Below are 14,401 nucleotides of genomic sequence, written 5' to 3' on the forward strand. Positions count from 1 at the left end.
CTCCTCAACATTTGCGATGAGACAACGAGATGGGAGAACGCCGGGCTTTTTGGGAGTGGCCCGTCGTTTGCGGCCTCCTTGACGTGTAGGTTGCTTGTTACCCGTTAGTCTTTTTATTTTATTTGGCTACTCAGTGACGTCGTAGCCGTTCGCGGTGTTGTAACTGGCCTCTGGCTTTCTCCTTCTTATATTGATGATGCACCCACTGAGTTGCATTCTTGAAAAGGAAAAAAACCTATCCTGCGCGTTCCCCTTCTGCCCTTTCATACAGAACAGAAAAACTGCTCAAGATTTAAACAGGCGCCAGAGATTGTCAAGAAAAACTGACAATTTCTCGAATAGATGGAGCAAATTAACACCACCGGCAACCATGCCACCAGCTACAGGCAAGGCGAGCCTGCCAGCTGCCGTGTGCCGGACTGCCAGTGTGCCACACACAGAGCAAGTACTATACATCACAAACGCACAGGCACGGTGCAAAATCAGCTAATCAGGAGTACACGATAAACAGCAAATACATGCGTAGGCATAGGGTTAATTCAGGGGTACAGCAAACGATGGAGGGCTTCTTATTAATTTTAGCTGAGAGCTTCATGCGTACTAGCAGCTGGCTAGCTTAGTAGGCGACGATCTTGAGGCCGAGGCACTTCTGCGCGTAGTCGATGAGGCCGTCCACCTCGCCGTCGTCGATGTAGCCGTCGCCGTCCGCGTCGGCGTACTCGATGCCGCGCTTGCTCCTCCAGCCCGTGAACCGCGTCCGGATGGTGCGCATGGCGCACCGCAGCTCGTCGCGGCTGATGCGCCCGTCCCGGTCCACGTCGAACCGCCGGAGCCACTCCTTGAACTCGTCCACCGTCATGTCCCCGTCCAGCGACCGCGTCGCCACCGTCATGTTCCTGATCGCCATGGACTTACGACGACCTCTGCTCCGATCAGTTAACCGGGCACCGGCACGCACTCTCAATCCTGTGCAGCAGCGAGAGCAAGGAGATGTCCAGCAGGTGTATGCGTACTACTGTGTATATGCGTCTGAGAATGTGTGCAGCAGCGTGTCTAGCCCGCTTGCTCTTATATAATGAGCGAACAAAGGCAAAATTACAGGCCGAAATCGTTAGCTTTTGCGCGCACGCCTGTACCTCCAGGGTTACGCAACGTTTATCACGGTTTGCGACGACCCTGCCTAAAAGATTAGCTTATTTCTCACGCGTTGTAGATTCCATCTATCTAGATATCTGTCTAGGCCCAGTGCGATGCTCGTTGAAAGGGGCAAGAATCTGCACCAGGTGGAAGAAAAGTTGGAGATGCAATTTTGGGTGATTGATGAATGAATAATAGAATCGTGTAAAGCAACACGGGCTATGCGTTGCCACCCAATGTGGGAATATGCAAAGTGGCGCATTGGATTTTCTACAATAGAAATTCGGGCATGATAAGGTTTTAAAAGATGGAATATGATGCTAAGGTTATGCCTCAATTATTGTACGTACACGCGTCTAAAATTCTCCAATCCTGTACAGGTGTACAATATTTCAAAATTCAACGTTCTTCAACCAAAATTATAATTAAGAGTTGAGGAGCTTTGGCTCTCAATTTTATTTTCCATGAAACTGATAAACAAACACAACCTGATTCACAGTTCGATCATGTTGCAAGTGCCAACGCCTCTGTCTCCATCATGTTCCTTATTTTTTTTCGAAAAGAGTAAGCTCCCCGGATACGTCCATATTTAGTCAAATTTGAGTCACTTAATATGGGACGGAGGAAGTATTATTCACCACAAACTTACAACACATGTTACTGAAATACTGCACAACAAATAACAAATGGAAAACAAGTTAGTTCCAGCAAAAACCAAACTCAAAACTCCTCTGAGCAACCAATTCTCCGCCCTTATCTAGAGCCAAACTCCTCATACGCCACCGGCAGCGTGCAGCGAATATGCAAATGTAAAAAATGATCATCAAATACGACAATCATGTGTAATGTGTTCTTTTAGAACATGGAAGCTTTATTGCCCTCAGACTTTGCATCACGACTGTACAACCTAAATTTATTGCATCGTTTATGACAAAATACAAAGTGGAAGTGGACATACCCATCTAACTACATGGTAAAGTCAAACCAGGACATAAACTTCTTAGCATGCCAAACTAGGACATAGTAACTCCTTAGTAAGCTATTCGAGTCTCTTGGCATCAAGTTTCATTGGTTCCTTGGGCAGTCTATTTTATAGTACATTGGCGATACCATTATTTTCATTGATCATGATTGAAAAACTAAAAATATTAAATTAATTATTCGTCCCATTGAACAATTGTCTAGGTTAAAGATCATTTTTCACAAAAGTGAGTTGTTTTGCTTACATGATTACATCAGCTTATGAATTGGAGAACCAATTCGTACAACTTTTTGGATGTGAAATAGGCTCATTCCCTTTTCTCTACCAATGCACCCTAAGAAGTTAAGGCTGCGTTTTTTTCGGCTTTTAGGAATGGTTTTTTTTAGGAAACACGGTACAGATGCAAACACTCACACACACACGTAGACTCACCCCTATGAATGCACACACGCACACCCTATCTCTATGATCATCTCCGAGAGACTAAGCCACCGGCCGATCATCTTGAGATTGACGAAGTCACCACAGGCACCTCATAGTTGATGGGTACGTCACTCCCACTAAAAGCACAACGCCGGTTAAAGCCTGAAATAAATTCAGGAAATGCGAGCACCCATGCCAAGTCTAGGACTTGAACCTGAGTGAACTGGTTCCACCACAAGAAACCAACCACCTGAGTTTCTCCTAAAAGCTGCCCTCACATAGCTTCCATGAGAAGCCGCATTTCAGATTTACCAAGGTTTCCAAAGTAGTTTAGCGCAAACTAGTTTGACAGCCTAATCAAATTTAGGTGACGGCTTCTCCAGGAAGGTGAGAGAGGGCAGCTTCTAGTAGAAGCCGGTTCTGGAAGCCAAAAAGTACTGGCCTAATCAAAGATAGGTTTGAAATAAAGCTCGGTAGTTATGAACTCAGTCCTATTTAATATACCTATGTTCCTGTCGAGGGGTAATATGTTGGTGCCTCGCCCGTGCTTGTATGCATGATTGTTTGGTCGTGGAGGTATGCTCGGAAACCATGAATCACTAGGTACGAGTATTGGGCCCCTTGGGATGGGGAATGGTATCTTTTCAAGTAACCGTAAAGACTTCATTTTTGAACCCGCAAGGTGTGCCCTCCTAAGAATTTTGCTAAAAAAACATGGTTAGAATAGGCTGGCGTGGTAGAAAGCACGCTCCAAAATCCAGATAAGGATTTAAACTAAAAAACCTAAATATGAAATCTGATACACAGATTTAACCATTTGCAAATTGATAAACCAGACCTGCCCTGGGCAACCGTTCTGGGCCGCGAAAATTCTGGAGGGCAGGCCCAACATGTTGTAGGTAGAGCAATAGATGAATTTGCACAAGCGCCCAACATAAAACAACACTCGCTATGTCCTATGCAGACCAAATTCACAATAACGGGTTAGCAGGCTCCCGAGTTTACAACTTTGCTGGTTTCTTGCTTCCCTAGCAGCTGGCATAGCCCATATGTGCTTCCTCTAAAAGAAAACATCGATGTGCTCGGCTGTAGAGGTTTGTCCTTCTGTTAACTGAAGATCTAGTCTAGGAGTACTTGTTACACATGAAGTACTCAGCCCAGTAAGTACGTGCATATATATGTGCAGCACTAGCCCATGTGATGTTTTGAAGGCTTAGATGGATTTGTCACTTTAAAGATGGAGTACAACTTTTGATTGTGCTGTCATGAATTAGGTACTATAACGACCATGGAAGCACCGAGCATGTTCTACTGGACAGACGGTGGTCACAGACTCACGGAGAAACAAAAAATGACCGAGAACCCAACGGGTAGCGTCGACTCGTAGCAACAACTAACCATATTCCGCATCTGAGATGACCTTATATTGATTGAGTCCACAGACTAGTCATCACGTGCGCGCTGGACCGACCGGCCGGTCAGCACTCAGCACAGCAGAGTACTCTGTTCTGCTAGTAGGCAACGATCCGGAGGCCTAGGTTGGTCCGCGCGAACTCGACGAGGCCGTCGATCTCGCCGTCGTCGATGCACCCGTCGCCGTCCGCGTCGGCGTAGACGATCCCGCGCTTGCTCCTCCGCCCCGTGAACCGCACCCGCAGCGCCCGCATCGCGCGCTGCAGCTCGCGTCGCGGCTGATGCGTCCGTCCTGGTCCGCGTCGAAACGCCGGAGCCACCCCTTGAACTCCTCCGCCGTCATGCTGCTGCTGCTGCTGCCGTCGCGGCATCCTCCCGGGCTCATCTTGAAGGGCATCACGGTGAAACAAGATACCATCGCACCAAACTGACTACTGCATGCAGGAGATATCGACGTCTAAATTTAACCCGTGTACGCACTACGTACTATATAGGTTTGGTGCGAGTGGATGAGCCTAGCTATATGCATCTTTGCCTTGGGTTGCTCTTATATATGCGGCACCCGGCCCTAGCTAGCTCCATGCCTCATTGCCTCAACGTACGCATCTGCGGAAAGAAGACATGTATGCGGAGATATATGCTTCCCTATCCAGTTCCAGCCCTATGCTCCCTAGTATCTATCAGGTCTGTGTTTGATGAATCGAGATTCTAGGGGCATGATAAGATCGGACACAGTAACTCACGGTAATAGATTTTGAGTAATAGCTCGGCTCCATGAGTGGCAATCTAGCAATTACGTAATCTGCGTCTCTGCATCTAGCGACTCATGACCGTTTAATTTCCTACTTCATTTTTTTTGAATAACCTCTGAATTTAGAGTGGATTAGTTTTTGCAAATACAGAACGTACGTGTTCCTTCGAACATATATCCAACTTGCCTCATTTACACGCATTGCTACCTTGACAGCTTAAGTAGAATTCCACCACGAAGTTTAGTGGAACCAAGCATATACGATCTGTTGGGATAAGCCCGCGAGACCATATCTGTGAACGTTGAACGAATCAAGAATCTGTTGCACGTGGATCCCTCTGACTGGCCAAATGGATATATTGCTTAGAATCCTAAAAAGACTCCCTCCCTTTTCCTTTATAAGATGTTTTAGGTTTGTCCTTTCTTTTTTTAAAGTTCAACCAAGCTTGTAGAAGAATGTACTAATATCTACGATATCAAATAAGTATAATAAAAAAATCATGAAAGATACATTTAGTACGAAATTTGAAACGCTTATTATGAATCGGTGGGAGTATAATATAACAAATTTGAAGTTAAAGATGTTAGCAGATTTTTCTATAAACTTTGTCAAACTGTAAAGTTTTTGACTTACAACAAAACTGAAATATCTTATAAAATGAAGCAGAGGAAAAGTATTTTCTTGGTCTTATTTATAAAGCATACACGCATTTCGAACCTAGGACATACCAGCATGTAATCTGCGAATCTAGCTACAAGGTGAAATGAAGTGCGCTTCTAAAAATCTATCCTGACAAGCATGCAAAAGATGGAACTGGATTCCTGAATATAAGACCGTAATTAAGATTCTGTAAGCGGCATTGGAAATTTTTAAATGATATACTCACTCCGTCCTAAAATAAGTGACCGTAACTAAGATTTGTATAAAAATATATACAAATCCACGTCACTTATTTCAGGACAGGACGGAAGGGATACTATCAAATTACAAGCGTTTCGTGATCAAACAGCAGTTACTCCCTTACGACCGTAATTAAGATTCGGCAAGTTTTGCCGACCGTGCTATGGTCTCCAGTGCAATTGAAACACATTGGTCTGAACAAATGAGCTTCACATGCATACAGTTTGTCCATGCAGCTGGACAGAGAGCTTACAAATTTTTCTTTTATTTTCCTTCCATATCCTGGTTTTGTTTCCAACAAATACTCGACGCTGTTCAATTCTATCTATGCGCTGGTTAAGATTGCAAACATACACGAGTACTCGTTTTATTATTATGTTGCCTCATCATGTTTTACAAGCTCTAGTGTTGTTACACGCAATTGAGACGAGCTAAACCAGCAGCATCGGTCAGCCTGGTAGATTTATTGACCTGAGTACGTACTACGTAGGCATGATCACAATTTTACGTCAGGATGCTCAAGGCTTCTTTCTTGGGCCAGTCATCATGTCCATGAAATCATCCATGTCCACGAACCCATCTTGGTTCCTGTCAATCTCCTTCACCATCCTCCGGCACTCCTCGAGGCTGCACCTCTCCCCCAGCTTCTGCAGCACGTCCATCACCTCCTCGGCGCTGATCTTGCCGTCCCGGTCCCTGTCAAACACGAAGAACGCACGGCGTATGTCCCTCACCTGCACGCCGCTCCTGTGCACCTCCATGAACTCTTCCAGGTCAATGTACCCATCCTTGTTGTTGTCGGCCGCGCAGACCATCCGCCTCGCGTCACCGACAGGGTCGGTTTTCTCGAACCTCTGCAGGAGTGCCCGGAGATCGCTCCTGGAGATCCGGCCTGGCTCGCCTGCTATCTTGTTGAAGACTTTCTTCATCTCCTCGTCATCAGGCTTGTACATCATCAGGTCGGAGGGCTGCCGGTCCCTGGAGGACAGCTGCCGTCCGGTCGGCCGGGCAGGCTTGAACTGGAGCTTCGCTAGATTGTATTTGAAGGTCAGAATGCTAAGGTGCGACATTTTTGCAACTGATTTGCTGCAGCGTCCTGAGATGATGGAGAAATAATCTAGCTGACCTGTCCTGCTAGCCCCTTTGTGCCCTTCATGAAGGTTTTATAGGTACCGTGTGCTGAAACGAGATAGGGTGGCCAGAATACAGATGCCTGACTGATGCAGAAGGTTAACAGAATTTGGGATTCCTCTAGAGCTTGCATTGCAAGCAATCTCAAACCAGAAAAGAGGGCAAACGATGGACCACGCCAACATGCAAAACAAGAATATGATCTGTAGCCAAAAGTTATTTCAAAACTGGTCCAAGTAATCTCTTGAAATTTATTCTTTCCTTCTTTATAATTGTGATCATACATCTGTAAGTGAAGAATAAAAGGGTACAATAACTAGGCAAGTTTACAATGCTTAAAGAATGGAATCCAGTCCTGTACCGTGCCTGAAATAGATTGTGCCATCAAAGGTTGCAACACAATCTATTCAGCACCAGTTAATAAAATTAACGCTGCCAAACAGACAGCGCCATCAAATTATGGTGGTCTCCCATTGTCTAACTCGTCCATATTTTCAGCTCCTTCGCGGTATGTAATTTTCCGAACGTAACCTACAAAATTAATAAGTTGCCCATCCAACAGACATAAAAAGAAGTCAGCACATAAATTTCTGCCAGGAGGAATAAACAGTGCATAGGTAGCAAAAAAGCACCATGGCATGGATGAGATGTCAAGATCTCTATTTTTACATAAGAAGTTAACACACACAAGCTCTACTGGGAAATCTGATTAGCCCAAACTATTTACTGTTCCATGACAAACAAAGCCTACATAATTTGGCAGCATCAACCAATCCACTCATCCACTGGCCGGAGGGATTACAATTATGTGTCACCAAAGACACACCTTCATGTACACAAATCTCATCAGGGGAGTTTTGCTTGCTATAAGTTAATATGATGCCCTTATAATTAGGTCTAACAACTGGTGCATGTTCAAGCTTCCACTGAAAGAACCAGTCACCTTAACCTGATGGCATATCGAAGCAATTTGGTTTGGATTAAGATTCTCCGTACCCTATGTTTCGAAGAATCCAATTTCATAATATTTTGTACTTTTAGGCCCTGCTCCGAATGTTATATTTCAACTTTGGACCTCCCACAAAAAATACAACATTCCAGTCAGGGCGCTAGTGTTTTGCCCCTTTTCCAACATTTTCTCATATAGCCGATAGCATAGAGAAACGTAATCTCCAATACACTGCTTTGGTTGGTTGGACTCAAAAGTGTGGGAATATGGTTTGTATGGAGCAATTTGGTCCAGCCTAAGTAGGACCATCTGGCATCTGCCATTTCATTCGCTTGGTGGGGAAGCACTGAGAATGAACTGAAGGTAGCTTTTCATCTAAGTAGGACCATCTGCCATTTCATACAAGACATTCATATGCCATTTCAAGGTCGGAGATAATTGGCATGGACTCAACCACAGCCTTGGAAATTTCCATGCTGGGTGAGACTGCTAGCTTAGATTCAGACAGCTGGTTGAGCAAACAGTCAAATCTGAAGGTAGCTTTTCATCTAATCATTTTATGGAGGTTCTAGTTATACCCATATATACACTCCCTGCTTTCAAATCTGTTACTTCGCCAGGCTTCCATCAACTTATCTTTTGTTTTTTCTGGCCCATGCTAGGTTTCGACTTTTGAGAAAAGTAATACGGAGTATATCCAAAAGAAATATATTGGGGTTGTGTTTGATAACATGCATCATCTTTTGATATTTGACATGATAGAGGCATAACTGAGAGGGGCAAGGGGGGCTATGCAAGTAGGTTATGGGTACAAAGAAGAGGGGGATGAGGTATGCAAGAAATATTTCCAGATTTTGTCTGTGTTGATTAATTTCTTTATAAGATGGTGCAGGGACCACTGAATCAAGTGTAGGAAGTTTTACTTTGTTGTTAGAATGTCCGGAAAGATTTCTCTATAGTACTTGTAGAACAATGGTATCTGCTTTTATTACTCCCTCCATTTCAATATGGAGTCTATTTCAAAAACTGGTTCATTGAGGCAATCCAGAGTCAATACTCAAGAGGCAGTCAATGCAGTACTTTCGCTCTTAACCCTACGTTCATGCTTTAGAAGTTGTCAAGTGGTTGTCGGATGTCATTTATTAGGGGCATACATGGCCATTTCTCATTAACTATATCTGAGATTTAGTGTTAATTTCATCTGTGGGCATGGTCGGCTAATGACAGATATAGTAAACAGAGAGAGCTATATGACAGGATGCCCCTAGACCATGTCTCCCTATCAAAACAGTCTACGGTTGCTCTTTTGTTGGAATATTTTTATACCGTTGGTATGAGTGATATGGCCACACATGGTTAAATTCAAACAAGATAGCTTAGATCCAGCTATTCCAAAATAGGCATGAAAGACAAAAACATCGGATTCTAGGTTAACAGAAGTCCCAGATGTTCTATTGTGGTTCATTCACAACATGTAGAGCCACACAACTGTAGCACCGTATGTACAACTAGTTAATGCAGGACCTCATCTCGCCCAAAATCATTCAGCTTCGTGAGGAGTACATTGTATATCATGCACCAATTATTGGAGTATCATAAGTTTTTTCAAGAACCCTCTGGAGCACCACAAAATCTATTAACTACGCTTCAATTGCCAAGGTACTTGAAAAGGGAAATGTGCATGGAGAGTTGGAGACCCAGTTCTAAATGTGAGGTTTTTTCACATTGCTTTTATATGGACGATTGCCACGAATCTGTTGCCATTGTCATATCAGAAATACTTATAATATTGCTTCTGCAACTTAAAAACAAGCATGGAGGTCCAAGGGGTAAATAATCATTCTAAAGAAAGGATTCATCACAACAACATCACACCGAGTCACAAATCGCAAGCCTTGATTCATGCTAAATCCTTCCAACATCGCAAGATCTGCATAGCGTTGCTACATCTCCCTCATTTCCCTAGTCTACTCCTAACAATCAGAATAAAGCAGTGTAATGAAATTAAGACTAAAAAGAATCTCACCAATGCCAGAGCATGGCACACATGTGCAGATGGTCTCCCTCCCCTTCTTCCTGAAGTAGCTCACCAGTCCCGTCCCCTGGCAGCTCCGGCACTTGCCCGTCCATTCGTACGAAACAATCTTGCAATCCTTCAATCCAAAGGCACACACACACAAACACGATTAAATTGGCACAGAATCCCAGCTCACCAGAAAATACTCCATTGCGGGCCACCCACATCGATCTTCACGTCGCAGCTGAGGCGGCGGTCGAGCTCCTCCCGTGACATCGGCTCAGTTCCCGGAATAGTCAAGGGTATCGGGAGCGGCTCCACGTCGTCGACCAGGTAGCTCTCCTTGTCCCCGGACCACCGTTCCCACCACCTCCTCTTACTTTCCCCCTTCTTCTTGTCCTCGGAGCCCTCCTTGGCCTTGACGCGCACGCCCGGGTCGCGCGCCGCGACGCGCCCGCCGGAGGTGGAGGGGTCGGAATCAGTCGGGCGGTGGGGGCGGAACCATTCCTGCGGCGAGGCCGCGCCGGTGGTGTTGGCAGCCGCCGGCGGCGTGGGGTGGGGGCGCCGGTGGCGGCCGGGGGGCGGGAGGGAGGGGTTGGAGCGCAAGGAGAGGAGCGGGGCGGGGTTTGGAGGATTCATGGGTGTGAGGATAGGGTTTGCGTATGGGAAAAGGAGGTCATCGCCGGCGACGAGAGTGGAGTGGTCGTCGCGGGGGAAGTAACGATGTGGCGACGCCGAGGAGCGCGAGGAAAGAATGAGGGGGATAGGTAGGTGGAGGCGAGGCGAGAGAGATATCGTTCGTACGTAATGGGTCGCGGCCGGTGGGGCAACGGGCTGGCTTACGGACAACCTTGGAAGAAACCCAGGCTTTCCACGGCCTGCAATCGAACCGTTTCAGAATTTGTGTTGAACTACTATGCGGTCACAGCCCACCGAGCCAACCTGACACGAACGTGGTGAACGTGTAGCCACGTTTTTTTTCTTTTTGAAAGGGATACTCCCTAGTACTCTCTCCCGTTTCATGTTAAGTGACTTTTTATTACATGTATCTAAACGTTTTTTAGATATAGATACATCCATATTTGAACAAATTTGAGTCACTTGTGACGAAGGGAATATCTATGATGAGATGCAACAATAATATATCTCTTCTTTAATTATGACGTCACATTGGATTTTTGCCTACGCGGCGGGGTTAAAAGATGACATCAAGGCGGAGCATTGGGAGAGGCGGAACCAAATTTCATCAAATTTCTCCTTTGGAACAGTGTTAACGCTTCATTAAATCGGACTAGTTAGCGGAGCCTAGCCCCTGCGCGCCCCTAGCTCCGCTCCTGATTAATCAGAGCAGTACAAAAGTGATGATTTTTCCAAAAAAAATATCGACATGAGATTTTGTTTTGAATATCTCGTAGAGAGGAACACAATGAAAATTGCTCGTAATTTGGACTTCCGTTCCAAATGATAGTGCACTTTGAATTACTCCTTCTGATCCTAAATTTTTGACTTAAATTTGACCAAATATGAATGTATTTATTCTTAAAAAGTGTTTACATACATGTAATATTTCGACAACAATTTAGGATCGGAGGGAGTATTATTTTTGTTGACACCTCTGTCCTTTTGATGATCTGAGAATTGAGATCTATGGAAGAGAGTATATCAATGTCATATTTCCTTAGAGAATTAGCAGGAGAAGCCTGAGAGGACTGCTCGCTGCCACAACGGCGAGACACACCAGTTTCCATCGGCGACTAGCGTAGCGTCGTACCAAGAAAAAGGTAAGGCGTCAACTAAAAAGGAAGGGACCGAGTACGCACACAGCGGGCTCGATGGACGTACGATGGTAGTAGTACGCCCACCAGCTAGCTGCTTGTTTCCACTCGCGTACGTGCAGAGTGCCCTTGCATTTTTCATGTTAACATTACTAGCACTACTAATTTGTATGGTACTCCGTATCGATCATTTTGGTGCTTGTGCCTGCAACAGCTAGTTTTCGTGTTCCACGCGATGGGACGGTCGACCGAATGGCTTCCTGGAGATTTGTTTTTGTTTTTCCTTTCTGTTTTTGTACCTGATGGGCGTGGCTTTCGTCTCTTCTTTGAGATATGATGATACACCCGCGGTGTGGTGCATTCTAGAAAGAAAAAAGGGTAAAGAAAAAACTGTACAGTACTCCCTCCATCCACAAATAAATGTACTTTGTTGAAAAAAGTAGCAACACGTATGATATCAAATTCATATGTTATGAAACTACATTTCAAACAGGTCATAATGATACTAATTTGGTGTCATAAATGTTGTTGTATTTTCCAATAAAATTGCTCAAACTTTAATATCTTTGACTCAGAACAGACCCAAAAGCACACTTATTTGTGGACAGATGGAGTATATATGAGAGAATTTTCAATGCTCCAAAACCCTTAGGTGCTACCGTGCTACCAACGCACGGTAACACTCCTAAAAAGTTTTTAAAAATTTCGAAACAAATTGAGTGGGTTCATAAAATATGTGTCTACAACCTTGCAAACTTTCAAACCCAAATTCATTATATGCGTAGAGAAACAAAAAAGACAAAAACACAAAAGACAAAAATTCCTAATGTAAATAGGTCGCAAGAAGACAAAAACACAGAAGGTAAAATTCCTGACACTATTCATGATTCCATTTGTCTTTTTTGTTTTTCTATGCATACAATGAGTTTGGGTTGAAACTTTGCAAGATGATAGACACACATCTTATGAATCCACTCAATTTATGTAGAAATTTTTTTAAACATTTTAAGGGTGCTGCCGTGCTAACGTAGCACCTAGTATGGCAGCACCTAAGGGGTTGGGGGCACCAAATATTCCCTCGAGTATATATGTATGGTGAGTGCATGGTGGGCTGCTGGGATCTACTCCACTAATGATTTGTCTCAAGATTAAGCTTTGAGTTGCTATCTGGCTTATCAGGATTTGTCTGGAAATCAAGTAGCGTGTCTCAAACGGCCCGAGACTTGCTGAACGACATCAACTACTGGTCAAGAAAACCGGCTGCTGTTTACACTGCTGCTCAAACCTCCAAATGATACACTCTAACACTTCCCCCCAAGAGGAAATTTCCGTAATCAGCCACGAATTAATAAGCTTCCGCAGGAGTCAAGCTTCGAAAAGATATGCATACTTGTAGTACTACTGATGTTTCTTGATCGAGTGAGAGACGTACGCGCGCGCATGGCGATTGATCGGTCGATTTATAGTACACTAGCCTGCGTGCAGGTGCACCGTGCACGGCGGCCCGGGCGGGCCGCGGGCGTCAGCTACTTGGCCTGCTGCAGTTCGGTGGGAGTTCTTGCAGTGTGCGATGGCGGCCTGGATGGCGCTCTGGAGCTCCTCCATCGTGCTCTCCTCGGACGACGTCGACACCTTCACGGACCCGCCGCCGACGGACAGGTGCCCGCTGTTCACGGGAGACGCGCGCAGCGACGCCGGCGCGGACGACAGCTGCCCGCCGCGCCGCTGCTGCCTCCTCCACCTCTCCCGCTGATCCCTCGTGCAGGCGGCGCCCCCCACCGTCCCACTCCCTGGGACTGAGAATGAGTGCGGCCTCCGGCGCCGCCGCTGCTCCCGCCTGTGCCTCTCGCCGTGCCTGGAGAAGGAAGCGAGCAGCTGCTCCACCAGGCACGCCATGTACTTCCTCACCCGCTGCCCCACGTTCCCCTTCCTCGGTTTGTCGTCCTCGGCCTTGCCGGTGCCGGCCGTGTGATCTCTGCTGCTTCTCTCGCCTGATGATCTCCACGCGCTGCCGAGGCCGATGCCGGAGAAGAAAGGAGAGGCCTTGTTCTTGGCCCTGTCCTTGTCGTCGCTGCTTCTGCTGCTACTGCTGCCGTGGGTCGTTGTGGACGTCCGATGGTGGTTTGCTTTGGCGTAGTTGTTGTGGCTGAGGTCGCTGCCGACGCGGCCGAGGGGAGGTGGTGGCGTCCGGGACATGTCACCGACGACCGGAAACGGGAGGTGCACGTGGAAAGGCGGAGGCGAGGAAGGGAGCGGAGGGGAAAGGGAGAAGGAGAAGGAGAAATCGTGGGGCGGCGACGGGGGGAGCGGCGGCGGTGGTGGGGGAGGCAGAGGTATGATGGGTGGCTTCAACGACAGAGGAGGTGACTGTGGCCGTGGTGTGCCCATGGCTTTGGGTTGTGCTTGCGGCTTGCGCGCGTGTGGGTGGCAAGCTAGCAGGTTAGGTCGTCGACAGCTGTCGCTCCTGGTGCATGGCGCGCTCGAGAGACAGGTTAGGAACGGGGGGTGAAGCAGCAGTGAGTGCGAACTGCGGAGCAAGAAGTGAAGAAAGAAGTACGGCGAAGAGAAGAGCAAGCTGATAAAGCGAGAAATGGTACATTTAAGAGAAAGCTGCGCGTTAAAAGGGACCCGTTGACGGAAAATAGTGTACTAATCTAAAACGATGATCCAAGAAACAGTCAGCGCGGCCTCTTGAATGTCTGATTGTTGTTCAAATAGAAAAGATGAATCATATATCATTGATTTTAGGGGCAGATTCCTCCTAACATCGATGATGCTGTGTATCGCGGTTGGAGGTGGATAGCAAGACTAGTGTTTCCATGCTTTTCTGCCGATTAGGAAGGTTCCGCCATTTGAAGCTAGCGTAGTAGCGTGTCAACCCGGTACGTAAAACTGGCCACGTGGACAAATATATATACCAAT

At 46.2% G+C, this 14,401-nt stretch overlaps 5 protein-coding genes across 5 annotated transcripts; all 5 read right to left on the bottom strand.

The window, feature by feature from the left end:
* Positions 1-310: 310 nt before the first annotated feature.
* On the bottom strand, positions 311-1,058 carry LOC100821051 (probable calcium-binding protein CML15). The gene has a single exon (XM_003578186.3). The coding sequence runs from the start codon at positions 905-907 to the stop codon at positions 617-619; it is 291 nt and encodes a 96-aa protein (XP_003578234.1). The 5' UTR covers positions 908-1,058; the 3' UTR covers positions 311-616.
* A 2,419-nt stretch (positions 1,059-3,477) lies between these two features.
* Positions 3,478-4,568, bottom strand: LOC104584686 (polcalcin Che a 3-like). The gene is given in 2 exon segments (XM_010239938.3): positions 3,478-4,224; positions 4,227-4,568. Coding segments are annotated over 2 exon segments (318 nt in total). The 5' UTR covers positions 4,374-4,568; the 3' UTR covers positions 3,478-4,053.
* A 1,375-nt stretch (positions 4,569-5,943) lies between these two features.
* Positions 5,944-6,753, bottom strand: LOC100821971 (calmodulin-like protein 1). The gene has a single exon (XM_003578189.4). The coding sequence runs from the start codon at positions 6,675-6,677 to the stop codon at positions 6,126-6,128; it is 552 nt and encodes a 183-aa protein (XP_003578237.1). The 5' UTR covers positions 6,678-6,753; the 3' UTR covers positions 5,944-6,125.
* A 201-nt stretch (positions 6,754-6,954) lies between these two features.
* LOC100846859 (protein disulfide-isomerase SCO2) lies at positions 6,955-10,500 on the bottom strand. Its single transcript, XM_003578185.4, has 3 exons — positions 9,930-10,500; positions 9,714-9,840; positions 6,955-7,269 (listed from the first exon to the last, which is right to left on the bottom strand). Exons 1-3 carry the CDS (start codon positions 10,341-10,343, stop codon positions 7,196-7,198), a joined length of 615 nt encoding a protein of 204 aa, XP_003578233.1. The 5' UTR covers positions 10,344-10,500; the 3' UTR covers positions 6,955-7,195.
* Positions 10,501-12,337: 1,837 nt separating this feature from the next.
* Positions 12,338-14,171, bottom strand: LOC100830243 (probable BRI1 kinase inhibitor 1). The gene has a single exon (XM_003576559.3). The coding sequence runs from the start codon at positions 13,865-13,867 to the stop codon at positions 12,950-12,952; it is 918 nt and encodes a 305-aa protein (XP_003576607.2). The 5' UTR covers positions 13,868-14,171; the 3' UTR covers positions 12,338-12,949.
* Between the last annotated feature and the right edge of the window lie 230 nt (positions 14,172-14,401).

This window comes from Brachypodium distachyon, chromosome 4, assembly GCF_000005505.3.
Source record: "Brachypodium distachyon strain Bd21 chromosome 4, Brachypodium_distachyon_v3.0, whole genome shotgun sequence".
NCBI classification, from domain to species: Eukaryota; Viridiplantae; Streptophyta; class Magnoliopsida; order Poales; family Poaceae; genus Brachypodium; species Brachypodium distachyon.